We start from the raw sequence: 26,019 nt of genomic DNA, 5'->3' as shown, positions 1-26,019 counted from the left end.
GCTCAAAAAAGTAGACCACTTTTTGATTGCTTTGCTTTGGGTTTTTACCACACATAATAAAAATATGTTCAACTTTTATAAATTTGAGACTTAAAAAATGAAATATTTGAAAGACAAAGATTATAATAGTAATAATAATCTATTTAATTATCCCAATAACGAATTTACAATATTCACTTATAAATTTACAAATAAAAGAGGCATTAGTAAGTAGTTCGTATCATTTATTATTTCATGTATATTTCTTCGGCAGTTTTTTGGGGCAGCCTTGGACTTAATCTAGCTTAGAACTTAATCGACTAAGGGAAATGTGGCCAGGAAGCTATTGGGCTATCGGCTTTTGCTACTCAGTTCGTCTGCGGAGACGTGAATGGGTTGGGTGAATTCGATGTGTTCGACGGAGACATCTAGAAGTGAATGTTATAATTAAAAGTAGTTGGGTGTTAATGGAACCCACTCACCTAAAAGTGATTCATTAAGGTTCTGCATGCTATTCATCTCCGTTAAGTTAAGTAAATCGTTGTTGGGCAAACTCCTTCTCCGGCGAGTCCTCAGTTGACCCAAACTGATGTGGGTTTTCTCTAGCGGCATATCATCATCGCCGAATTCCAGGCACTTGCCGTATACGCAATATCGTTTTCCCACCGGCGAACAGCGAGTTCCTGGCGGAAAGTGTCCATTTCGACCGTTGACCAAGTAGTATCGATACTTTATGTACTCGTCCTGGCAACCAACACGGCAACTGCGATCCGGTTCATCGATGCTGGCCGAGATCTGGGCTCCATGACCGGATAATCCCCGCACTTTCTGGCGATATCGGGCGCAAGTTTGCTCCGCAAATTCCGCAGCAGTTTGCAATCGTTCACAGGGTTGAATGCGATATGAACAGAGTTGGATGGTCTCCATTCCGGTTAACCGAGAAGTGACCCCCTGGACGCCCTTCGAGTCAGTCATGCAGTTGGAGTGGCAACCTGGGTGGACCACCCACTCCGATTCGGAGGAGGAACTGCGATCCAGGGCGATCAGCGAGGCGGAGGCAGGTGGCGGGGGTCGGGAAATCTCCGGGGAATACGGTTTGTGGTAGGTCCTCCTCTTGTAAGGTGATGGTGGAGCACTGATGTGGTTTCCCTGGCTGTACGGAGGACGCTTTGCCACCTCTGTGAAGTAGAGAAAATCAAGATATAATTTATAAGTATGTATTATTACCATTATATGATTGATAACACAAGTCATTTAGTATTTATACTATATATTGCATACTCTTCTTGATATGTCTTTTAGCTTAGCTACCAGGATACCCGGAACTCAAAATTTATAAGGTTGTATTTTATTAATTAAACTCAAGAAGGAATTTCAATACTATTAAGTGTAATTCATCTTGAGCAGTCTGTACATTCTTTCGAGATTTTTCTTCTTCTTCTTCCCCTGTAAAAAACATTTCCTTACCATTCTCATAGTGATTCTTCTTGGGTATTCCCTCCTGTCGATCGGCGTATCTCTGATTGGTGGTCTGCTGGCGGCTCTCCTGGTCCGAGGAATCCCTCGTGGGACGCACTGTTCTCGCCTGGCAGAAGCTGCTGTCCATCTTGAAGAAGTTCGAGGTGGAGTTGTCGCAGGAGAAGCGCTCACACCTTCCCGAAATGCAGAAGGTAATGTCCTCCGGATTGTGTTGCTTTGACTGGCAGGTGGTTCCATCCGGGAAAGTCCATCGCCGGGATTTGGTGCCATTGTTCTTGGTGCGGCAGAAGATCTTGCAGGAGCCATCTAATGTGCTGCTCAACTGCTGACCTTCGCCAGTGAGATCAGGATCAGACTTCCTCGCCTGCATGCAAACATGGCTAGCAAAATCACCAATTGTTTGAACAGGGACCTTGTGACATTGCGGGGAATTACAGGTCACAAATCGACAATCTCTTCCCAAACATCGCGATGGAAAGTTCAAGCAGCTCCTGTTGAAGGTACGAAGTCCTGTGCTGCCCTCCAGGAGTCTTCGGGATTGTCCATAAAGACAGCTGGATTCACAGGCACTCGGCTCGCTCCACTCTCCCCAATTGGAGGAGGATCCTGGCAGCTCATTTCCCATCGGATTGTAGTCGTGCAGCAGCGGCGGAATCCTGTTGGGCTCGTGTCTGATTATCTTCTCGTGGGTGGCTTCGGGAACGGTTTCAGGTGGCCAGGATTTTAGGGCTGAATAGCTTCCCTGCTTCGAGGACCGAGACTCGCAGGAACCACCTCTACACCACTGAAAGATTAAATTAGTATTCTATTTATAAGTACTAGATTATTATGTTATACGAGTATTAAAAATAACATATATCATTGTAGATGTCATGTGTCTAATTCGCTTTTTTATCTCCTATCAAAATTATAAAACATTTTCACAAATGTTACTACTTTGAGTTATCCCTTTTAACCTATTTTGTTTCTTAGGAAGAAGTTGAGATGAATTTGTTGTCTTACCATATTAACCCCGCACTCTGTGCCTTCCAAAGCAGGATGCGAAGTCCATGGCAGTCCATCCTGGCGACAGTGAAGATCCCGACAGATTTCCATTTTGCTTTGAGTGCTGGCCTGCATAAAGTTCTTTCCAAATCGCAACATGCACTGCTGGTTGGCATTGAAGCGTTCACCCGGAAGACGACCACCAGCTGTGTGATCCCAAGGACCCACAAACTGGTCACGATCGAAAAGGCATTCCGCTTGGGGATCCCTGGGAAAACAATAAAATAATTAGGTTTAACAACCGTACAAGAATGAATCTAAGATAGTTAAATGGTTATTAATATACTATTTATCGTACTTACACTAGGAAATCCTCAAGATAGGTACGCGAACATTTAGACCAGGTAACCTTGCCACTTCCCAATTTTGGAGACATTATGTGCATAGTGGGATCACAGCTTATCTCCTTGGCATCGTGTCTCATACCCAAACTGCAAAAAATCCAATTAAATAATACTCCTTACATAGTTATAAAGATATCCTTACTTGTGCCCAATTTCGTGGGCCACCACAAAGACGCTCTCAAAATGCTTGGCTTCGTTGATCGTACATGAATAAATGGAAGTGCACATTCCCTTCACAGTGGCCATTCCCACAACTTGGCTATTGGCCTTTCCCTTTTCATAGGTCACCAGATCCAAACCAGTCAAAACCAAGGCATGATCATAGTGCAGAGGATCCGCATCGGAGAAGGGATTCAGTTTCTCCTGCCATTTGCAGAAGCTGTTCAAATAGTTTTCCACATCCCTGGAACGAACCAAGCCAGGTGGATCCCAGGACTTCCAGATTTCCAAACGCTTCAGGACAAAGTTTATCCGACGACCCAAAGTGGGATGATGATACAGCAACTGAACGCCATTGATCATGGCCAAAAGAAATCTGACCACCTTGCTTTCCGTATCCGTGGGAAAATTCCTCTGCATGTGAGCATAAAGATCGCTGTCCACGAAAATCGCCGTTTCGATGAAGAGTTCCTCCGGAATGTCCGACCAACGGGAGCGCGGTGGATTGCCAATATAGCGACGCCTTCTACGGTGATGATTATGATGATGATGTCGTGGCTGGAAGCGCAGTCTCAGGGGAGATTGAGCCTGACTTTGGGAACGGAATCGCTTCCTCGGTTCGTTGAATTCCTCCGCATCGGGCTCAAACTGCAGCTGGCTGTCTAACGGTGGCGCCGTTCGCCTTGACGAGGCCCCACTGTAGCCGCTCTTGTCCACTCTCGCTTGGTAGAGCACATGCGTCCCGGTGCCGAAGCGAGCGGGAAGCGGATGGATCACCAGGTCACTGCCGTTCTGCTGGAAAACGCCGCGCTGCGGGGATCGAGCCGTGAAAAATTAGTAACCCACGGGGGGATAAACAAACATCAATTTCAGCAAAACTTAATTTAAAGAAAATAATTATTTTTAAAGTGACAACAGCACTATGTTTTGAATATTTTAAATTAATTTCTAAATAAATAAATCTCGAAAAAAGAAACAAATTTTTGATGACGCTCACCTAAGGCCTTTTACAATATTAAAATATTTTAGTTCAACTGAAAAAAACTGAAAAAATTTTTGAGAAATGTTTTGTTGAATCTCCAGTTTTTATTAAGATAAAGGTAAAGTCTATATAAAAGAAAAATATTTAAATTTTTAACTTTAGTTTGTGTTTTATTAGAGAAAAAATATAACCCGTTGAAAACTTATAGTTTAGATATTACTTTATGTTCATCTCTTACTGACATTTGTTGAGTGATAATGAAAATTGAGTTAAAAATGTAATAAAATTAAATAAAAATTGAATATTTTATATTAGTATACACATTCTAAATGTTTATTCTATAAATCAGTTTTTTAGTTTCTTAACTTGTTTTCTTATGTTAGTTTTTCTGAGTGCCACCTACCACGTTGCCGGTCTCGCAGAGATCGAGAGCAGCCGCTGGACTCCGGTAGAAGCAGCGCTCCAGTCGCTTGAGGAGCTGCGGGGAGTGCTCCACGAACTGCGTTCCGTTTTCGGTGCGGCGGATGAAGATGAAGGCGTCGTCGATTAGCTGCGGCGACTGCTGCAGCTGCAGCCTCGCCTCCACCTCCACCGCTCCACCGCCAGCCTCCTGCCCCGCCCCCTCGGGGGGAGGCACCGCCTCCGCACCGTTGGAATCGCGGCGCTCGTCATCTGTCGAATGCATTTGAATTAATTAAACTGTTCGCATAATGACCGCAACTGGAGCAGCACGAACTGCTCTCTGGATTTCGATTTGGATGCGGTATGGAGACTTGGGCTATTTCATTCACCTTTTGTTGGCACGCTGCGGCGCTGACGTTGCTTTCGGGGATTCCCCTCCTGCTTCTCCTCTGCCACTGGTGCACCATCCTCGTCTTGGGGATCGCCCTCCTGCCGCTGCTGCTCCGCTGGCTGTTTGGCCAAGTGCACGAGTTTGAATTCGGGCGCTGCCAGGTAAACAAACAACATAAATGCCTGCCATGAATCAATGCCAACAACTGCGCAGATTTCCACGCCCCCCTCTGAAAAGGCCCCCTCCCCCTGCCCCACCCATTCCCCCTTTGCTCCACCTTTCGGTTAACAGTTCAAGTTTAGCATTCGTTGATTGCAGTTGCTGGTGTTCGGGTTCCTTGCCTAATGACACGTTGCAGTTGGTTACGGGTCATGGCTACAAGACCTACCCCACTCAGAATAATAAAACGAAAATGAAAATAATTAAATTATTAAAAGCCCAACACTGCAGAGATGATGAGATGTGATGGCTTAAATCTATGAATAACTCATCCGTCGAACTGTAAAACAGTTTTAATTATTTAAAAAAAAATCAAAAATTTATTTCTTTTATAATTCTCAACTTGCAAAAATGTTTTCTACCATTATCGGTTACTTCGTACATAATGCAGTATTTATACTAAAGTAATGAAATAAATTAAACATTTATTAATAAAACAAACATTTTTTGCCTACCATCCATTATTTTATAAATTAAAGTCAGCACAAAAACTTAGTCGGAAATCCCAAAGCTAAAAGTGCCTTATAGAGACGCTTCGCTTTTTCACCAAGTGTAGGCAAGGTAGCAAGTACCTTTGAGGTATGAAATATTTTTCAAGAAATAGTACCTTAATCAACTGATATATATTTACTAAAATTACAGCAGAACCGCCTTAAATATTAAACCCTGGCGACAAGACTATCAATTTTCCCTGAGCAACTGCCACTCTTACTGCCTCTACTGCCTCTTCCATCTCCATCTTTAGGTAAGTATATGGGTCAGAGTTAAGAATCTTTTCGAGCCAGTGCCTGGGGCCAACACTTACCCTCTTCCGCAGATCGCGAGCCAAAGATCAGAGCCCTCTCGTGTTCCCTCAGATGGCCAACTAAAGTATTCTCGTCCAGCTGCAGTGGCATGAAAATAAAAACAGAAAAAAAGAGAAATGGAAAGAGCAATGAATGATGTTTAATATGCAAAGCGGAAAGTGTAACATCGCCAGCAAAGCGTTAAACAGACCAAAACAGATGCGAGCACCCACGGAGAAGGGTTTTCTCAAGTCCCCCCAAAAACAGAAAAAAAAAATAAGAAATACTTTCACTCAGACAATGGAAAATTTGTACCTCAAAGAAAACCCCAATTAGACAATCCGAACAGCTGTGCTGGGGTCACCAGATCATCGGGTGGAAAGGTTAGTGCAACAGTAAAAATTTGTTTAAATATCCGAGTACCAGTTGGCCTAACAATACATTCGCCATATATATCTTGCCCGATTTTGTGGTGCGTGCGCCTGTTTGCACGATTATTTAATTTAATTTGTTGTAACAGTTTTCATTCGGCTTTATTTGGCTTTTGTAGAAAAGCGCGTTGCGACCGGCGAAGCGTGAAGCGCGTTGCGGCTTTTTTCGGATCGAAACTCCGCCTCCAGTCGCGAGGAGAAGGTGTTACAAATTGCCGTTGTGGCAAGTGTTTATTATCAACATTGTAATGCTGTGCCAAAGGGGGCGTGGCTGGTCGGTAACCACAAAGTAATAGTATAAAAACTAATTTTTAATCGTTTTTGTCACATTATTCTGCAAGAACTTAGTGAGTAGGTTTCTAGTAAAATTTATAATGGGAAAGATTTTTAAAAAGCAAATACCTACTTCTTAAATTGATTCATTAGTTGGTATTTGAAGTGGAGATTCTGAATGATTGTTTTTTTCAGTACTCCAAATTTATAACTACATATCTTAACCTTTGAAACCCACTTATTTTTGGCCATCACAAAATAGTAACTTAATTTAACCGTATATCAACAAGTGCTTTGGGTCAAACAATTTACCATTTTATATTTCACCTTAAATGCTTAAAACTTCAAAAACAAAATATGTAACTATTAACTAACAAACTACATATAAATAAATAAACGTTTTAATAAATCAACTCCAACGAGTTTTTTCGAAACTTCAATAGTCAACCATATAAAGGAGTTACAATGATATTAAAATAATCATTTAATTTTTAATTAAACAAAAAAGAAAATTTAAATAGAAAAAGGTTGGAGTAAGTAAAAAAGTTCAACATGTGGAAGACCTATTTCCAAACCTATACCCATTTTCGATCTCCGGTCTTACCTCACTTTCTGGCCATCTTTCCGCTGAACTTTAGCAAAAGGTAAACAATGTTCAATGAAATGGACACTAATTGGTTGCAAGGGCAACAGCATAATAAGACCAAATCAACATGAAAGAGTCGGCGTCTGCCGGAAAAGCCCCAAACAAACAGCAACAATAACCGATGACAAAACCCAGAACGCTTTAGAGAGAAAGAGACAGAGAGATAGAAAGAGAGTGGGAGGGGGGAAAAGCGGAAAATGCAGGTATGCTCACTGTAATCGCCGACGAGCTGATTATGTGATGAAATTTTGCGTGACCCGTGGGCACAATGAGCAAAAAAAATAAAAGGAGAGCGGAAAAAAATAGTACAAGAAAAAACAAGGGTATAATGGCGAAAACTAGAAACCAACACGTGGAAATTATATCACAGAAAATTGTCTTCGGGCCAATTTCAGACTCCAAAGGAAAAATACAAACGAAATGGGGGAAAATCACATAATCAACAGCGTAACCGAGCGAAAGATTCTAAGGTGTACATTTCAGAGGGTCAATAACTTGGCTTAAAAAACAACACAGGAGGAGGGAACAACCTGTCACTCCAATTCTTATTTGAGTCTGGGAAACAGGCGAGAACTTTTCGCGATTTCGTGGCAGCTGCAATAGCCAGCTGTTGCAAGATTCTTTGCAATTCCCCGTAATCGTGTGATGAATTCCTAAAACACTCGAGAAGACGCTGCGACGCCAGCCAAAGCTCAAATTAATAAACTGAAGAATCTGGGAAAATTAGGGGAATGGAGGGGAAAAGCGGGACAACACGCGACTCATGTGTAATTCGACAAGTTGTCGCCTTGTTCGCAAGAGCTAGGGCTTTTTATTGGGTTAAGGTTCTCAAATTACCAAAACAGTTTTCAACGCCCATTTCTGCAGAGGTCATTCAACGCCTCGTTCTTTTCTGATTTTCCTCAATGCCTCCCCATTTTCCCCCTGGAACTCCCATCGTCGGTTTTTGCTTAGCTTTTCAAACTCACGTTGAGTCAGACAATATGTTTTCTGGTTTTTTTTTTCTCGTGTCCATGTTCTGTCTATATGGCGATTTTTTATGCTCTTTATTGGTCACTTGACGCATACGTAGATGGATGATCACCTGTTTTTGTAAATGGGTTAATCGTATGACATTCAAGAACGTATACACTTGGCACTGAATATTTCAGAAAATGTATAAAAGCTAGAAACATAAATTATATACAAAAATTAATATCATCTTTGGTTCTTATACATTTTACAACTTGAAAGTGTTAACAATAGTTGTGTTTAAACTTTTTAAATTATAATTAGTTGGCAACCTTTTTTTTGAAAAACAAAAATGTAAACGAATATATTAAACATTGAAATATTTTGAAACCCATTTTAAAAGCTAGAGTATTTCTCTATTACTCAAATAAAATAAATGTAACCTTGTGCTATTTATTGGACCCTTATTGAAATTTAAAACTTACATTGCAACATAAATTTGATCTTAAGTTTTTCTTTTTCTTCTCTGTGTTATTATACAGAAAAACGTACATGCATATATCACATATCGGGTGACAATGAGGCCATTAACAAGCTTTGATTGATATCCTAAGTGACCTCAAGTAAAGCTTATACAAAAAAGGTGCTCTACCATGATCGAAAGATTTAAGACAACTGTTCTACAATTCTTGAAATTATTTATAGCCTATAAATTATAGGTTATAAGTTTTTATTAATAAAGCAAATTTATTGTTTGTTTTGCCTTCCCTCGTTATTTGTAATCTCTCAATGCTTCACAGGCTACATCACTTGACAATGCTCCGCCATTGATTGATATCGGGAGTCGACTCACCTCAATGCCATTATAGTGCAAGCTCCTCTTGCGACGCAACTCAATGCTGACGGATTTTGGATTCGAGGAGGGGGTGGCATCGATTAGCAGCCACAAGGTGGTCAAAACAATTAAAGCCAAACGACGGTGCCGATTAGATCCAATTGCTGAGACAGTCATAACGATGCGTTGATGAGGACGGCTATTTGTTTTTGTTTTTTTCTTTGCTTTTTCCAGGGACTTGTAAGCTGTGTAACTATTGTAATGCTTCGAGTACACTAATCACTCTTTGTTGCTGCAACAGCCAGGCGACGATTGTTGCATAAATTGCAAATATATTATTCCTCGGGCTGCAGTCCGATTTTGGTATTTTGCGTCATAATTTGTGGTGCTCCGAGTTACATTTTCCAGCTGCGAAAATCGAGGGTGGAAAACTTAGAGCTCCGATTTCTCGGGAGAAAAGTGAAGGCACGTTCGTGTGCGTGTGTGTGTGTGTGTGTGCGGTGCGGCTCCAACTTTTACGGCGGTGAATTTAACTGTTTATGCACTAATTAATTGCCCAGACATTGCATTACGAGTCATTTGTTGTGGGCCACTTTTCGCACTCTATCTTATTTTTTTTTGCCTTTTTTAGTTCACTACTTCAGTTTGTTGCCTAAGTTCTTCCTTATTGATCGACACTCGAGATAAGCCGAAATGGTGCTTGAAATAGTGATTTTATTGGCCGAGAACAGACGTCTGCCGTTCTGGATTGCCAATATATAATGCCAGTCTTTTGTTTTCACATTTAAACGCACTTATTTTTATTTAAACGCCAGCGCACAATTAAGCAGCCAGCAACAAACACACACGGCATATAGATCATCGGCTCTGGAGCATAACGATCTTCTGGTTTATGTCCATAGCCGAAATGAGTTTTATATTTATTTAACTCTATATCGCAGCGACATGCAAATCACTAAATCACTCCGAAATCTGAGCGTTTTGGGGTATTTTAAATGATTTAGTGGAGGTCAATGCGCGTTGGATCGATCGAAGGACTTTTCTGGCGGCGAAAGAGACGGCTAGCGTGGTGCCGAAAGAGATGGAAAGAGAGAGAGCGAGGCAACCACTCGCGACGGCGGCACTTTTGCGAATGAAATGTGAAAATCACGGAAAACTTGAACACACGATCGTCGGTTGGCGCTTCGTTCTCGCTCAACTTGGCGTTTTCGGCTGGAGTTCGCAAACTGAGCACCAACAAACTCATAAATATATGCTAATGAGCCGGAGCGCCGGAAGAAGAGAAGAAGAATGCTCCAACCGTTAAGACGGAGCAAAGGGCCACAAAAAAAAAGAGTTTACTGAAACAAACAAAAAAACAGAAGCAAAAATCTGAGGCGATTGTTTTGTGGTCAAGTGCTTGAAAATGATGGAGCAGACGAAAACTTGACACTGATCATCAGCAAAAAAAGGCTGAGGAGAGGTAAGAATTATGCTGCATTTCCGCCGTGGAGTTTCGATGTTCTGCGGCCTGTGGCAGCAGGAAATCTTAAATCAGCGAATGCAAATCAGAGGAGCACAAAAACAAACCGAACACAGCCAATTGAAGTGATCAACTTTTAATTGATGCAATCAATGGCTGTTGCAACGCCCAAGTGACGGAGTGTCAGTCAATGCGATGCCTTAATTAAAACGGAAAAACATTAGAAATCTAGGAGTTGAAAAAAACTGTATAATGCATAACAAAGAAAGATATTTTCTTTAAACAGAAATGGTTTTAACGGCAACAAATGTTAACATGTGGTTAATTTACCGTTAGGAGAATTTTATATAATATTCAAATTTTTAATTTTATGGGCAGCACTTTTTTGTTGAATATTATCGATAGGCGATAGGTCAGAAATGGTATTTAATATATATGTATATAAACTGCGGTCACACTTACAAAGTAGTTGCACTCTTAAAAAAACTTAGTTTGGCATAGATTTAGTATAAAAAATCGGATAAAACGTGTTTCTTGGGTATTACTGTAACTAAAATCGCTGTTTATTTGATAAGAAGTTTTCATTTTATTTTAAGGTTTACTCGTTTGAAACAATGTTGTCGAATGTAAGGTATCTGTTAGCTAGATTCAAAAAAGCGCACTCTAGCGGGAAAACCCTCCAGCCTATCATTCAAATAACACCGATATACGATAATTAGCCCAAAAATATCGCAATAAGAATATCGATAATTTGATATCTTTTTGACATTTTCGTGTCTACAGCCATACTAAACTCAATTCAAATTCAAACTGCATTTTCGCTTCGGCTCGATCAGAGTTTCGTGGAGTTTTCGCTCGAATCTCAGCAACATTCGACTTACAAATTGTATATTACTATTCATCAACTATTCGGACAACAAATTATATTTCTAAACTAAAGCCGCGTTCAGTTAAAAAAACACGCGATCCAAAAGTCGAAAAAGAGATATAAGAGCCAAGCGTCTGCCGATCTTTGTGTTACTTGTGTTTGTATAGATATAAAAAAATAATCAAAATGGTGGGCACGACACTGAAAATGCGCGGTGACGAGGTAAGTTCCCCAAATAGTAAATATATTAAGTATAAATCGTTAGTTGATCGCATAAGTCTAAAAGTAGCGGGTTCTAGGAGACGCCATTGCAGCGTGGGCAAGAATAGTGCTGCAAAGGGGAAGAGGAGAGAGAGAGAGAGTGGAAACGAAGAGAGCGTGTGAAAGAGGGGGTGAAAATGTGCCGTTTGTCCTGCGCCTTCGTGTTGTTATTGTAATTTAGTCACATTTTGGCGCAATTTTAATTTGCGGTACTTGCACAGCTAATTATTGCGTTCCACTCTTTGATTGGCAAAATCACAGAGGATATGTCTATAAAGAAGATAAACCTTACGGTTCCTTTTATAAAATGGCCGCTGCGGAAAAACTGCATTTCATGATAGTCAACTTGTCCTGAGTACAAATGAACAATAAAATATTTATGTATTAAGGATACTTGGGAACCAAGTATCATAGTATATTCAATACACTTCTTAATAAAATAAAAAAAATTATTATTTCTGACTTCACATATTTTTTGTTAATCACTTTCCTTTTCAGAACGCTTCGGAGAATTTCAAGCAAGTGCAACTGAAAAAATTGACGGTGCCTTCGCAGGAGGTAACAACAAAACGCGCTGCTTTAGGAGATTTGCAAAATCGCGGCATAAACCGCGCCGTTGCTGCGAAGGATGCAGCGCAGAAAGAGTAAATACGTAGTAATTTGTATGACTTCATCACCTATACATTCGAATTTTTTGTGGCAGATCCAAGGATCTTAAGCTCACAGACGCCCTGCGCAATGCCAAGGCTCGAGTGGACACTCACTGGAAGAAACAGGTCCTGGGAACCACCACAAATGGCAATAACGCCGCACCGCCCAAGGCGAATGAGGGGGGCGTGTCGGCCTTTTTGCGCTCGAATTCGGTACGCAATCGCGTTCCTACCAAGACGACTGTTGAACCCACCAAGCGTAAGTAGTCCAGTCCATAACCCGAATAACTTAATACATTGTATATACTAAAAGGATATTATAGGTTTTTAGTTGACAGTAGTTCCCTTTAGTATCAGTAGTTTTACCTTTTTATTTACATCCCCAGTTACAGCCAAACCGAGTTCCAACGAGAATGTTAACGAACCTACTCTCAAACGCGAGGACAGCAATCTGTCCAAGAAATCGCTTACCAAGTTGAGAGCCGCATTGGCTAAACCCGTGATGGGAGTTTCCGGCATTCGTCGGGAGCCAGTGGTCCGTAAAGAGGTGGAGGTCAAGAAGGACGTGCCGGAAGTCAAGAAGGAGGTGCCCGAAGCCAAGAAAGATGTGCTCAGGATGCCACTGATTAAAACCAGCAGTGTTGTCACTACAACCACCTCTTCGTTGCCAACCACCATGTCGCTTTCGAGCAAGCGCTTGGCTGGAATCGAAGATATCGATGCCAACGACAAGGAGAACCTGGTTCTGGTCTCCGAATATGTGAACGATATCTACGACTATTTGTACCAGGTGGAGCAGCAGCAACCCATCCACAAAGACCACTTGGCCGGTCAGAAGGAGGTGTCCCACAAGATGCGAGCTGTGCTGATCGATTGGATCAACGAGGTCCACCTGCAGTTCCACCTCGCTGCAGAGACCTTCCAGCTGGCAGTGGCCATCATCGACCGTTATTTGCAAGTGGTCAAAGACACCAAGCGCACCTACTTGCAATTGGTGGGGGTAACAGCTCTTTTTATTGCCACCAAGTACGAGGAGCTGTTCCCTCCCGCCATCGGGGACTTTGTTTTCATCACTGATGACACCTACACAGCCAGGCAGATCCGCCAGATGGAGCTGCAGATCTTTAAGGCGATCGACTGTAACCTGTCCCGTCCGCTGCCGATTCACTTCCTGCGGCGCTACTCGAAGGCTGCCGGCGCCGAGGACGAGCACCATGCCATGTCGAAGTACTTCATCGAGCTCGCTTCTGTGGACTACGAAATGGCCAACTACAGGCCATCAGAGGTGGGTTATAACGAAAGTGATGTTAAAAATATTATATTTTATATTTTATTTCTATAAAAAATGTGTACGATTTACTCTCTCCTTACAGATTGCAGCTGCCTCGTTGTTCCTTTCGCTGCACTTGTTGAACGGAAATTACCGGGCTGGCACGGGATTTAATGATCGCCACTGGACACCCACTCTGACCTTCTACTCGCGCTACTCAGCCGCTCATTTGCGACCAATCACCCGACTGATTGCGAAGTTGGCCCGTGATGCTCCCCAGGCCAAGCTGAAGGCCGTCTACAACAAGTACCAGGGCAGCAAGTTCCAAAAGATCGCGCTGCGAGCGGAGCTGACTGGAGCCCTGATGGACTCCATTGTGAGCCAGAGCCAACGGAAGTAGTCGGGGACAGGGCGGATTGAAAGACCAGATTTATTTAGTTTAGTTTAATTTGTTTTCATTTTTTAAATTTGTAGCGTATTCCATATTCTGTTCGTTTCGTGTTCGTTTTAAAATGCGTATAAAAACCGTGGTCGCATAATTCCAACCATCGTCATCATCGTTATGATAATCATAATTAGACATCGTAATCTGCTGGAGTCCCTTGAGCAGTTTTTGCCCGCTGCCAAGAGCTGGCTCCGGCTTCTTTGCCCCTGGAGCAAATGTTGCCGGCGAGTTGGCCGCTGGTAGTGAGTTCCTCCGGGAAAACAGAAAAAAAAACCCGGACCAAACTGAAGCCCGCCTGCTCCTCCCGCTGGGTCCAACTTCTCAGTGAGGAGCGAGTGGCGAGCGGTGGACACCGAGAGAGAGTGGGCAACGAGTTCATTTGCTGGCCGAACACATCGGCGTTGTCTCTCCAAGAACTATATTTTATAAACATTTATACGCGTGGAACCATTTCACCACTATTACTATTTGTATTTGTAATTAGTTTTAAAATTTGATGGGAAATTTGTCGTTCTGTGCATTACGAATAAATCCGAAAAACTTGTGCAAAAATGTTTCCAAACCTCCCATGAGACTTAGTTTATTTGTAATTTATACCATGTATTCAACAAATTCATACAAAAGCCCCTACGCTAGTTTTATTGTTTACTTTGAAATAAGCAAATACAAACTTTTAACCAACATTGATGTTTATAAAAATATCTCTGAACAATACATAGCAAATAAAGAATTGTGTAATTTTATTCGAAGTGTTTTAACTCTTTTTTTTTTTGGAACATTAAATTGCATTTTCATTATGGGTCTTTATTATTTCTACTAGAACATTATTTAATTATTTGTGTGTTGCACATTGTTCTACTGGTTTAAAGTTGAGTTTGCTATCGCTATTTCGCTTTGACAGCTGATGAGTGTGAGAATTTGTCCGCACCCTAAAAAAAATCTGGGACCAGACACACGCAGACCTTTTCTGAAGGACAAAGTTCCTTTGTCCTGCATTCTTATCAATCCTGAATACACAGAAAACACATTGATATATCCAACACACATATGTATATAACCGGCACCCTCGGGGAAGGTCACCTTCCCGATCGCAGGTCAGTTACTTTTCTTCCGCCTCTCTCCTAACTTCTTCCGAATTTCACGCTTCTCTTTTGGATTTTGAACGCCCTGTTCCATGGGCAACGGTAATTGCCGAGCACATTGCTCGCACGTGGATGTATGTGTGACTGTCTGGCTTGAGTTTGTATGGGTATCTATCTTACTTTTTCTTCTACAGTGTTTACTTAATAAGGAAAATAAATATGAGTATTAACTAAATGAAAATGCTAAATTTGACAATAATTTGCCTTTCACTTCCTCTTGTTTTATCTTTAGTTATTCCCAGATTTGAATTTTATTTTAAATGTTTATACCTAACTTATGAGTTGTTGGATATAACTGACCTCTGCATTTATTTTTTTGAGTTTATGAAATTCCAAATGTATTCTGTTTTCGTTATTTAGAGGTTGCACTGTATTTGGCCTGCTGCGTTTGCTGTGCGCCTGTTCAAAATTTAAGTTTGACGGTTTTATGGCTCTCATTAATTTTTGTTTACGGTCAAACAAATGTAATAAAAAGAAAGTAATTTTTCTTGGCGTCCCCCTGTTCCTCACTTTTGGCATATTTTATGTTGGCTGCCAGTGGCAATGGGCGTCATAAAAACTTTAGGCTGTATAAATCGGGTTTACAGTTTTTGGGTCTTGGGCCGCTTTTTTTTTGTACTTTGGGAATTTCTTGCTGTCGTTTCTGGCTTACTGTTAACGAAATATGCACAGCACGAAGCATTCTTAACCACCAAGTCCTTTACTTAATCCTGCTGCTTGGAGTGCAGCTAGTCGTTCAGGTAGCTCAGCGGGGGTAACTAATTCGCACAGGGGTCAGGGGGTTACGCAAAAGGACCAGAGAGAGATGACATCTGTCCCTCGGCTGGCGGATCAGCTGAGCGAAGGGACAAAGATTAGTTCTGAAACCCGGTCGGGATGTTCATTATAAACAGGATTATGACTAACTTAAGAAAATTTATTTGTAAATGTGCCAAAAACTTGGTGATTTTGGTCCTCAGAGTAGTATAATATGACCTTGTGCCATCCGTGATATGGCAGACCGATTTAGTTATACAGCTCGATCTACAAATATATAAAGATAAGGCGCTGGCAAGCAGCTTTCATAACAAAAAGCAGTTTGGTCTTAACTTAAAAAAAAAAAACGTTTCCCGCATTTTTAAAACGAAGTATCCCAAAAAAACCCCTAGCAAGTTAAAATTAAAAGAGAAATTTATTGAAAACAAAAAAAATGTATTTATCAACAAAAGATAATGACTTCCCAGCAATGAAGAAACATCTAGTGCATGTAGAGTATAATTTAGTATCGTTTTTAATTCATCATCGTTTCACAATCATCCTCAGACATTATTTCGACTATTCTCGATTACAATATTTCAAATATTGATTAATTTTTATGTGTAGAAGAACAACAGGGATTATCTATCGTTTAGAAGGTGAAGGAACCGTACGGACATTTCGCTGAAACTCGAAACTGGATCCGGCTAGGACACGCAGACCATTCCATCGCCTGCGCCTGCTCTCTCTCTCCCAAGATTTTGCGGCATGATGACGCAGAGCCACGGAATAGAAGCTATCCTGGCAGGACACGTAGGAAAACATGAATGTGCAAAGGAGTTTTCTCTTGTTTTTTGTGTAATTTCTTTTTATCTTAAGCTTTAAGTTGTTATTTTTTTTTGTTGTTGGCGCGCTGAGATGGCAGCATTATTCGAACCATCTAAGATGTTCATTGCACGCGGCTGCTCCAATTTTTCTTCGTTCTGTCGATGCTTAACCCTGGAAGGTGGACATGAACTTGGAAACGACGTCCTTCAGCTTGGCATCGGACGCCTCGGAGATAGCACCATCCTTGGCGATTGTGTCGAGCAGAGCCTGCTCGGAGGTCTTGATGTGCTGCAAGAACTCCTTCTCGAACTTGGTGATCTTGGCGGGATCCATCTTGTCCAGATGACCGCGCACACCACAGTAGATGACGGCGACCTGGGAGATTTCGAAAAGCATTAGATGTTTGACTTACAACTTAAGGATTTTGAAAATGTCTGATAACTCCGTTCCCATTTTTGTAAAAATAATTGTATCGGAAATCATTTGCATATCCGACATTTATGATATATTTTACGCACCTGATCCTCAATGGCCATGGGCACGTACTGACCCTGCTTGAGCAGCTCAGTAAGGCGCACACCACGGTTCAGCAGCTGCTGGGTGGCGGCATCCAAATCGGAACCGAACTGGGCGAAGGCTGCGACCTCACGGTACTGGGCCAACTCCAGCTTCATGGAACCGGCGACCTGCTTCATGGCCTTGGTCTGGGCAGCGGAACCCACACGGGACACGGACAGACCGACGTTGATGGCAGGGCGGATACCCTTGTAGAACAACTCGGTCTCCAAGAAGATCTGTCCATCGGTAATCGAGATGACGTTGGTTGGAATGTAGGCGGACACATCTCCAGCCTGGGTCTCGATCACGGGCAGGGCAGTCAGGGAGCCACCTCCCATGGCAGGGGACATCTTAGCGGCACGCTCAAGCAGACGCGAATGCAGGTAGAACACATCGCCGGGGTAGGCCTCACGACCTGGGGGACGACGCAGCAGCAGGGACATCTGACGGTAGGCCACGGCCTGCTTGGACAAATCATCGTAGATGATCAGGGCGTGCTTGCCCTTGTCGCGGAAGTACTCGCCCATGGCGCATCCAGAGTAGGGAGCCAGGTACTGCAGGGGAGCAGCATCGGAGGCGGTGGCAGACACAATAACGGAGTATCCCATGGCGCCGGAGTCGGTCAGACGCTTCACGATCTGGGCGACAGTGGAACGCTTCTGGCCAATGGCGACGTAGATGCAGTACAGCTTCTTCGACTCGTCCTGGGCCTCGTTAAAACGCTTCTGGTTGATGATGGTATCGATGGCCAGAGCGGTCTTACTGCAAGTAGGAAATAAAATTGGTTGGTTAGAAATACATTAGTATAAATTTAAAATGATTAAAACTAATACTATCAATTTATTTATTTATTTAAGATTCATTTGAATTGTTTTTAACGATGATAACCTTATCAATTTCTTTACTTTTCACGTGGACTTACCCAGTCTGACGATCGCCAATGATCAGCTCACGCTGACCACGGCCGATGGGCACCAGCGAGTCGACGGCCTTGATACCGGTCTGCATAGGCTCCCTCACGGACACACGGGGGATGATGCCGGGGGCCTTGATGCCGACACGGAAACGGTCCTTGGTGTTGATGGCACCCTTGCCGTCAATGGCGTTACCCAGAGCGTCGACGACGCGACCCAGCAGCTCATCACCGACGGGCACATCCACGATGGCACCGGTACGCTTGACGATATCGCCCTGCTTGATCAGCTTGTCGTTACCGAAGACGACCACACCGACGTTGTCGGGCTCCAAGTTCAGGGCCATACCCTTCAGACCCGAGGAGAATTCCACCATCTCATCGGCCTGGATGTTGTTCAGACCATAGACACGGGCGATACCGTCACCGATGCTCAGCACACGGCCGGTCTCCTCCAGATCAGCCTTGGGGGCGACACCCAGGATGCGCTCCTCCAAGATGTTGGAGATCTCGGCGCTGCGCTGAGAGCTGGCCACATGGAACTTGCGAGCAGCAAGACTGGCGGCGGGATAGGCGGCTTTGCAGGCAACCTGTAAATTGATAAATAATATTCCATTATTATTATGTGTAATTGTAGATTATGTAAGGTGCAGATCACGTTGGATAGACACAAAGTAACAACATACGAAACCCCACCTATGGCTTCATTTAATAAAACCCAATTTTACAGGGTATTGTCTAGTCGGTGCATCCGGACATAGCGTTTATACACCTTCACCACTTGCTTGACAGAAATACATAACCTCAAACTACTCTTCCACCGCATCTCCACGAACTTAATAATTATGTAATCTGACTATAAAAACAAAGGGTAATTAACGTTTTTCACTAGATATTACACGCTAAATAACTAAAATAATTTATTTTTTTGGTCAGTTCTTAGTTCGCATTGATTATGTAACACAGACACCTCACAAATTTCAGCGGCCGCTTAGTAGTTTGCCGCATTGCGTAACACAAATTTCTGGGCCAAAAGGCTGGAAAATCCAAATTAAGTAATTCCTATGGGTCCACAAGACCTTTATTAATTTGCCGGTCAAGACTTTGAAGCACACGATGCACTTAATTTTCGCAAATACCCCATCGATTCGGTTATGACACCTTTTTCGCCAACTTTTTTCGGACATCTTTTTGTACAGAATTTAGTGGTTAATACCTGGGTGGCAGCCTTGGGCAGGTTGCGGGCGACCGAGGACGCCAGGCGGGCGGAGATAATCGACATTTTGAACGCTTTTTAACTTTTCGCCGCAGAAATAATTGTACAAATCCTACACCAACTCCTCTCCGCACTCGTTTTTTCACAAGATGGTGCCTGACAGATGTGGGATTTCTCGTCCGCAACGCTCTAGCCTCAGCCCGATATCCTAAAAAATCCACGGTTTCAGCCCCGGAAGAAGGTGCGTGTCCGGGATCGAAGTTGGAAACTTAGATAATCCAATTCTCCAACGGAATGATAAATTCATGGTTTTTTCTCAGAGTAACAGCGGAACTCGCCAATGTTATCTTAACATTTCTGATTAACAGAAGTTGGTTTTCCTTAAATTTGCCGCAAACAACTTGTCTTCCACTTAGTAAAATATTAATTAGGACTTCGATTCTTTAATTAATACAAGAAAAAAAAATGGACAAAAAACATTTTTGATTTGCAATCCGAAACGTAAATTTTTATAAGGAAAAACTAGTAATTTGGATTTTATACCAATGGAATGCGATTAAATCGAATCTCATAACAAGTAGCTTTTGAAAGCGGTTAATTTTTTAATGTTGTGTTGATGTTCTGTTTCGATATTTAAGTAATTCATATTTAAAAAAAAAACTAATAAAATATATTTAGCGATAGCAGATGATGCTGTATAGTTAACTTTAATAGACACACTTGTTCAAGAAAGCAATGGTTATCTTGGGCTTACAATGAATGAGGTTTTTAATACTCGAATCCCCAATTTAAGGCATTAGATTAATACGAATAAAGTCTGAAAATAATGCTTTGATTTTAATATACATATACATATATATATAAATGCATATATAAATGCATAAATAAATGTAATATATTAATACAAAACTGTTTTTTTACACCATAAAAAGTCATACAATTTGTAAGGTCTTTTTAAGGCGGATTTGACCATTAAAGGTTTTCCGGAACACTTTCAAAATATGGCACCTCTGGTTGGCCGAGTTATTAAAACGGTCTGTTCATTTTGGAGAGTTTCGAGCGTTTCATTGTTGGGGACGTGGGGGATGGCATAGGAAAGTGGGTGGCGGGGGGGCTGGAAAGCGCCTGCACGAGAGAGTAAAAAGAGAGTAGCAAAAGTCTACACAAGAGAATGCTGTGCGCGCGAGCAAACGCAAGGATAAAGGAATTTTTCTTTTTTTTTGGTAATAAAGCGTGAAAGCATCCTGCCGCTCACGCAGCTTCACTTCGTCGCTTCAGTCTGAGCTTGTGCGGTCCTGTGAACACAACGCGGCGGTATAACGGTGCAAAAACGGTATAACGGTACAAAACGGGAGAAAGCTGTTCGCTAGGTGCCAAATGTAGGGGAAAATTGCATGTGCCATTAATGTGAATTTGTGCGAGAAAAAAATTATAGCCGCTGGACTTTCACCTATCCAGCCAGCTGCTTTTTGCGGGGCCAGAAACAAATCAGCGCATTTCTGGCCACGTGTTATCCGGGTTTTCATCTCGATTTTCGGAAATCTACGTTTATTATGCAAATTAAAGCAACAACAAGGACTTGCGACAGCAGCATCTAATTTCCAAAAAAGATATAAAAAACAAGGAAAACTGAAACTGGAAGAGCTCCTTGGCGATTCCTCTTGGTTTTTTTTGTTGCTGCCCCTGCTGCTGCACACAGACAATGACAGAAATTTGTCATCACACACACAGACGCACGCACGGAGAGCGTAGAACAAAGGCAACGGGAAAAAGATAAATAAGCGTAGAGGAGCGGGGAGTGCGAGGGGCAGAGGAAGCAGGGGAGTGAGAAGCACTCTGTCTCACTCACGCACTTGACTGAACATTAAACTCTCTAGTTTTTTGCAAAAATGGAGATTCTGAAGGCCTGGTCCCGTTATCCTTGCCGGCAGCCGCATAACGTCGGCATCTACTTGTTCCCCATTCGGCTGTAAAATCCGCATTTCGCATTCGCATCCGACATCCGCTATTCGCCATCCGCAATTTTTGACAGCTGTCAGCGGGAGTGTACGTGTGTGTGCGTGTGTGCTGGCACAGTTATTTCCACTTGGCGGCAAGGTCAGCGCGACATGCAAATTGAAAAGCGCCGCACGGGCAAAAACAAAGGCCAAAGGATGCCCAGCAACAACAGCAAAAACAACATCTACGGGAGCACCGACAACAACAAGTATAAGAACAACAACAACATCAACTAACGAAAATGTTTGAGAAATATGTCGCCACATATGTGCGCGCGTGTGAGCAAGTGAAATTAAAATTCCCGCATGCCTAATGAATTCGCCCGCTTGTTCGCCGTCCCTCTCCCACAACCGTTATGCGTGCGTGTGTGGCAGTGTGTGTGCGTGTGTGTCGCTGACTTCGGAATGACAACAAAAACAACAAGAATAGCAGCTACAACTAAGACAATGGCTTGCTAAGCTGTCCGAGTGAGTGAAAAAAAGGAGAGCCAAAGAGATAGAGAGAGAAAGAATAAGAGCGAAAGAGAGAGAGAGAGAGTGGTGGAGAAAGTACGAAAGCAAAAGTGAAACTTGCAGCGAACAAAGGTGAGTAAAAAATTAAATGCCCAAAAAACTATGCTACAAATATGCAATTTTGATTGGTGAATGTTGGCAAAATGCTATGATTTTTAAGCCATTTGAAATTACCTCTTATTTTTATTTATCTAACGTTAAGGGTTATGATAAAAATGTATGCATTAAAAGTGTTTTTAGCCCATAATAATAAAAATCATATGCTGATTTTGACAATTATATAACTTGGATGAAAGCGCAAAACCACATATTTGCTGTGGATGGTCTTCCCCACCTTTTATCTGATATAAACTGCTTCCCCATTCATCAAAACCAAAAGTTGCAGGTGCAGACCCAAAAACAACACACAAGCATTTATGCAAATTTAGGCAAATCAAATTGCAATTGCGGCTGAACACAAACACACTTGCAAACTTTATTAATGTGAATAAATGGAAAATGGACTAAAGAAGAAATGTTTTATACACTATCTGGATGAGAGAAAACTTATGACGGTACATAGCTAATCAAATCTCGTTGACAATGCTAAAAAGAAGATAAAAACAATCCTTATAATTTTTTTTGAAAGCTTTTTAAGTATTCATCTAAGATTTTCGAAGAGTTTTATATGCATTACGTGCTAATGTAACTTTACATTTAGAACCTGCTTAATAGAAAAAGGTTGCAAAAACAAAGCCATCTTTTTTGGGTTTGATTTACTGTCGAACCGCTCGACTTAATTTGAAGTGATACAAAATTGATGACCACTTTTGTTGATATTTTTGCTTGTTCATGACCAAAACTTTGTCGATTACAAGTTATGGTCTTATGGTTTTCAAACTCACTGAATACATAATATATAGAAATAAAGTCATTACCATCTGGGGTCGTGGGTCTCCCCAAAAAGGAAAACCAATTAAAATTATTTGTGGCGTCAAAGGCAAATGGCAAAGAATGCGGCGAGGCGAAATGGAAACGAAGCGAAATGGAAACGAAACGAACAGAACAGAAATGAAATGAAATGGAGAGATGTGAATGGGCCCTCAGCTTCCTCGTAAATAATGCGGGCATTAGAAAGGACTCTCGTAGGCCTCACCACCCACTGAAAGGCCACCCACTTCCCGGCAGTTTTGTGAGCCAACTTCTTGTTGGTCCATTGCAGCGGGGCATAAAAATGTTAATTTATGTTCGCTGCGCCTCTCAGTTTGCATACTTTTTTTTTTTTTTTTTAATGCTACTGGGCCTGGTGCTCATTTTCATTTTTGGGAGAATTTTTCGTTGAACACATAAAAAAGATTTCTGTGCTCATCGTTCCATGTTTTTTCTTTTTTTTTTTAATTTTTCGTTTGCTGTTTTCGGCAGATAAACTGTTTTTGTGCTGTTGCCACCACTGCTGCTTTGAATAAAACGTGACTGTGTCCCGGAATATGCGAAACAGTTGCCAAGAACCGAGTTTTTCGCATTCCCCCTTTCGGAATCGAGTCGATTTCAAGAGCTACAGAGACGGATTTTTTAGCTGCATCACAATTAACAAACTGGCATTAATGTGGAAAAAAGGATTACGCCGATTTCGTCCGATTCTCGGGGGCAAGATTGCAAGGCATGCGTGCGTGAACATTTAATTAAAGCGACTTATTAAGTATGTAAATTTCCGCAAATGATTAATTTGCATATTTATGAGACTAAAATGAGCAGGATAGGGTGTGTCAGACAACTAAAACAACAGAACGGAACAGAAGACGTCGGCAACTGTCAATAATAATCAGGCGAGGAACGTGAAGGGGATATTAAGATGGGATGATGGGGCCCGACAGAGGGATGGCAAAACAACAACGGCTGTAATAACAATTTCAAATTGAAATTATGAATTTAACATGACAGCAAACGATGCGCGCAAGTTTTATGGCTTTTAACTGTAGCTTAAGGAGTTTACTTACGCCGGCTAATTATGCGTAAGACGAAGCCCGCGGCAAACGTCAAGAAATACTGAGTTTGGCGGGGGGATATTCTCTTTGGATGTCACTTGGTTTCGCTGGTAAAAATCAGCCAACAGCTGTTCGAGTTACACGGAACATAATCCACATTTCCAGCCTCAAAAGGAACTGAGCTCGTTAAAGAAACCAATCGATATTTTAAACTCAAAACTTGTTTTCTTAAGCATTGAGTGGAAAGAGGAAGAAAAAAACTTGAACTTAACTGCTTTTAAATTGATTCCTGTCAATTTCTCTTCAACGGGCAAGGGAGTTTCCAAATTGTATCAATCATTTCCCGGGACAGTTTCGGTTTTCTCACTCCAGTTCTCCTCTGCATTGCCCGTTACCTCTCCTGTGGCCACTAATTAATCATAGAGCAATCGCGACGCACTTTGGCTGCCCTCCTCGTCGTATTCCAATTAAGTGCATTTCTTCGTTTCCACCTGCGACTGTGTAGGTGTGCACTGAAAAAAATTTTTCAGAAAATGTGATATTTTATATCGGGAAAGAGTTCGTTCTTCAAGTTGTTAAATTTTCCAAACAATTATGCATAAGAAATTCACTCGATACAATACAAACTTGAAATATATCTTTAAAAAATGTAAAAAAAAATATTTTATGCTTAAATAAAACGAAAAAAAAATGATCCTAGATAGATAATAGCTAATAATTTTTAGTGCTATATAGGGGTACGATTAGTATTTAACTCTAAAACAGTAGAAGCTGTAAAATTAGAAACAATTTGCTACTCTGCTCATGTTGCCATTCATGTAAGACATTTTTCCCAGTGCAGAAGTGTTCTGCGACGTGCTCCAATTAGCGTGGATGGCCACGCTGTAACCGTCCTCCATCACCATCTCTTCCATCAGCCACTGAAAAGCAGGTTCTCAACGCCCTGGCCCTTTCACCCGATTTCTCCATGTCCGGACCAAAAATTGCGGATCCGTGAAATACACAAACACACACACACAAACAGTAACACACCTGAAAGCGTGGCCGCTTTTCGTGTCAATCAATGGCAATAACGAAAAACAGCAACAACTGACTCTTTTTGATGCTCCTGTTGGCCACTAATTCTTATTGGACGTCACACTCGACAGCATTTCACATTTTGCCAGCCGTTTTTGTTCCATTCTCGCACTTTAAGCCTCTTACGCAACCTTTCACAGTGTGTTTGTGTGTATTTCTGTGTTTGTGTGGTGTGTGTGTGGGGTTGCCTAATTAAAATTCCCCCCCCAACCTCATTTTCCGGTTACCCTCCATCGTCCTCGTCATCATTCTGCGATTCTGTGAAAGTCAACAATTTTTAATTTGCCAAACAAACTGAATATAATTAATTAAAGTTTAACGTGGGCGTCACAAATGAAAAAGTAGCCTTATAAGTGCCCTCGCAACCCAGCTATCCTTCCTTCGCATCTTTGAACAATGTTCCCGTTTTGTTGTTACCCGCTTTTGCATTCTCATTTTGTTTTAATATGCAAAGTCAACAACATTCTGTGTCAGCCAAAGGGCAAAATCAACACAGCCGTGCCATCCACGGAGTGCCAGAGCGAGATGGAAGATGGACGAACCAGTTGACTGCCCAGTGGCCGCATTAGCCAAAGGAGGCGAAACGAGACTCGTGAGGACGGATGTCAACTGGCCAACTGACCAGTCTAATGGACCAGATGCGTCGGTGTGTGCACTCGGAGAAACTAATCCATGGGGCTTACTTCAAATGAACTAATCTCGAATGAAAAAGAATTCCGAACTCACTTTGCGAAATAAATGAAAAAAGAAAACTATGTAGTTGATTTTGTAATTTATTATTGATTTTAATTATTTCTGAGTAATGTTTTTAATCCACTAATATTTTTAATATCGATTAACGGGCAATAATGTTATAAAAAAGTAAACACCTCAAACTTATAACCCTTTAAAAAGAACTAGTCTATTTTTTTCAATATCGTATCTGGAATATTTCCTATATTAAAAGTCATTACCAATATGCAAGTAGAATATTTCGATTCACAATATTTTTTTAAAATGTGTGATTTTTTATTAGGTTCAAAAATTTTCTTTACATCTCCCAGTGTTTTTTTGTGCTGAACGTGTAGTGAAATGCGTTTAAGAAATGTGGGCAGATGCAATTGGCAAATAATGGTTGCCAGCAGCAACTCTGAAGTACCGTTAATAACTGGGCTCCCACACAGAACTAATAGGTGAAAACAGGCATGAAGACATTCCTTC

At 41.7% G+C, this 26,019-nt stretch overlaps 4 protein-coding genes across 5 annotated transcripts in view; 2 read left to right on the top strand and 2 right to left on the bottom strand.

The window, feature by feature from the left end:
• Positions 1-207: 207 nt before the first annotated feature.
• On the bottom strand, positions 208-10,033 carry LOC108096942. 2 transcript variants are annotated; one of them, XM_017198903.2, is made up of 11 exons: positions 9,715-10,033; positions 8,939-9,328; positions 5,805-5,883; positions 4,779-4,934; positions 4,391-4,659; positions 2,989-3,815; positions 2,805-2,933; positions 2,461-2,710; positions 1,447-2,242; positions 462-1,157; positions 208-407 (listed from the first exon to the last, which is right to left on the bottom strand). In XM_017198903.2, exons 2-11 carry the CDS (start codon positions 9,095-9,097, stop codon positions 331-333), a joined length of 3,438 nt encoding a protein of 1,145 aa, XP_017054392.1. In that variant the 5' UTR covers positions 9,098-9,328; positions 9,715-10,033; the 3' UTR covers positions 208-330. The 2 variants fall into 2 exon arrangements, with proteins under 2 accessions (XP_017054392.1, XP_017054391.1); XM_017198902.2 differs by having other exon boundaries at positions 8,939-10,033.
• Positions 10,034-11,182: 1,149 nt separating this feature from the next.
• On the top strand, positions 11,183-14,619 carry LOC108096857 (G2/mitotic-specific cyclin-B). Its single transcript, XM_017198782.2, has 5 exons — positions 11,183-11,472; positions 12,010-12,155; positions 12,215-12,420; positions 12,548-13,446; positions 13,535-14,619. The coding sequence occupies exons 1-5, from the start codon at positions 11,437-11,439 to the stop codon at positions 13,829-13,831; spliced, it is 1,584 nt and encodes a 527-aa protein (XP_017054271.1). The 5' UTR covers positions 11,183-11,436; the 3' UTR covers positions 13,832-14,619.
• A 1,646-nt stretch (positions 14,620-16,265) lies between these two features.
• LOC108096876 (ATP synthase subunit alpha, mitochondrial) lies at positions 16,266-19,434 on the bottom strand. Its single transcript, XM_017198809.2, has 4 exons — positions 19,269-19,434; positions 18,062-18,642; positions 17,100-17,901; positions 16,266-16,956 (listed from the first exon to the last, which is right to left on the bottom strand). The coding sequence occupies exons 1-4, from the start codon at positions 19,332-19,334 to the stop codon at positions 16,747-16,749; spliced, it is 1,659 nt and encodes a 552-aa protein (XP_017054298.1). The 5' UTR covers positions 19,335-19,434; the 3' UTR covers positions 16,266-16,746.
• Positions 19,435-20,516: 1,082 nt separating this feature from the next.
• Positions 20,517-26,019, top strand: part of LOC108096747 (cyclic nucleotide-gated cation channel beta-1) — a 69,826-nt gene continuing 64,323 nt past the window's right edge. The window contains 1 exon segment of the mRNA XM_017198600.2: positions 20,517-21,850. The gene's annotated coding sequence lies outside the window, so the exon portion shown is untranslated.

This window comes from Drosophila ficusphila, unplaced genomic scaffold (assembly GCF_018152265.1).
Source record: "Drosophila ficusphila isolate 14025-0441.05 unplaced genomic scaffold, ASM1815226v1 contig_414, whole genome shotgun sequence".
Taxonomy (NCBI): Eukaryota; Metazoa; Arthropoda; class Insecta; order Diptera; family Drosophilidae; genus Drosophila; species Drosophila ficusphila.
Note: the sequence above shows the minus strand (reverse complement) of the source record. Positions and strands in the feature narration are given on the sequence as shown.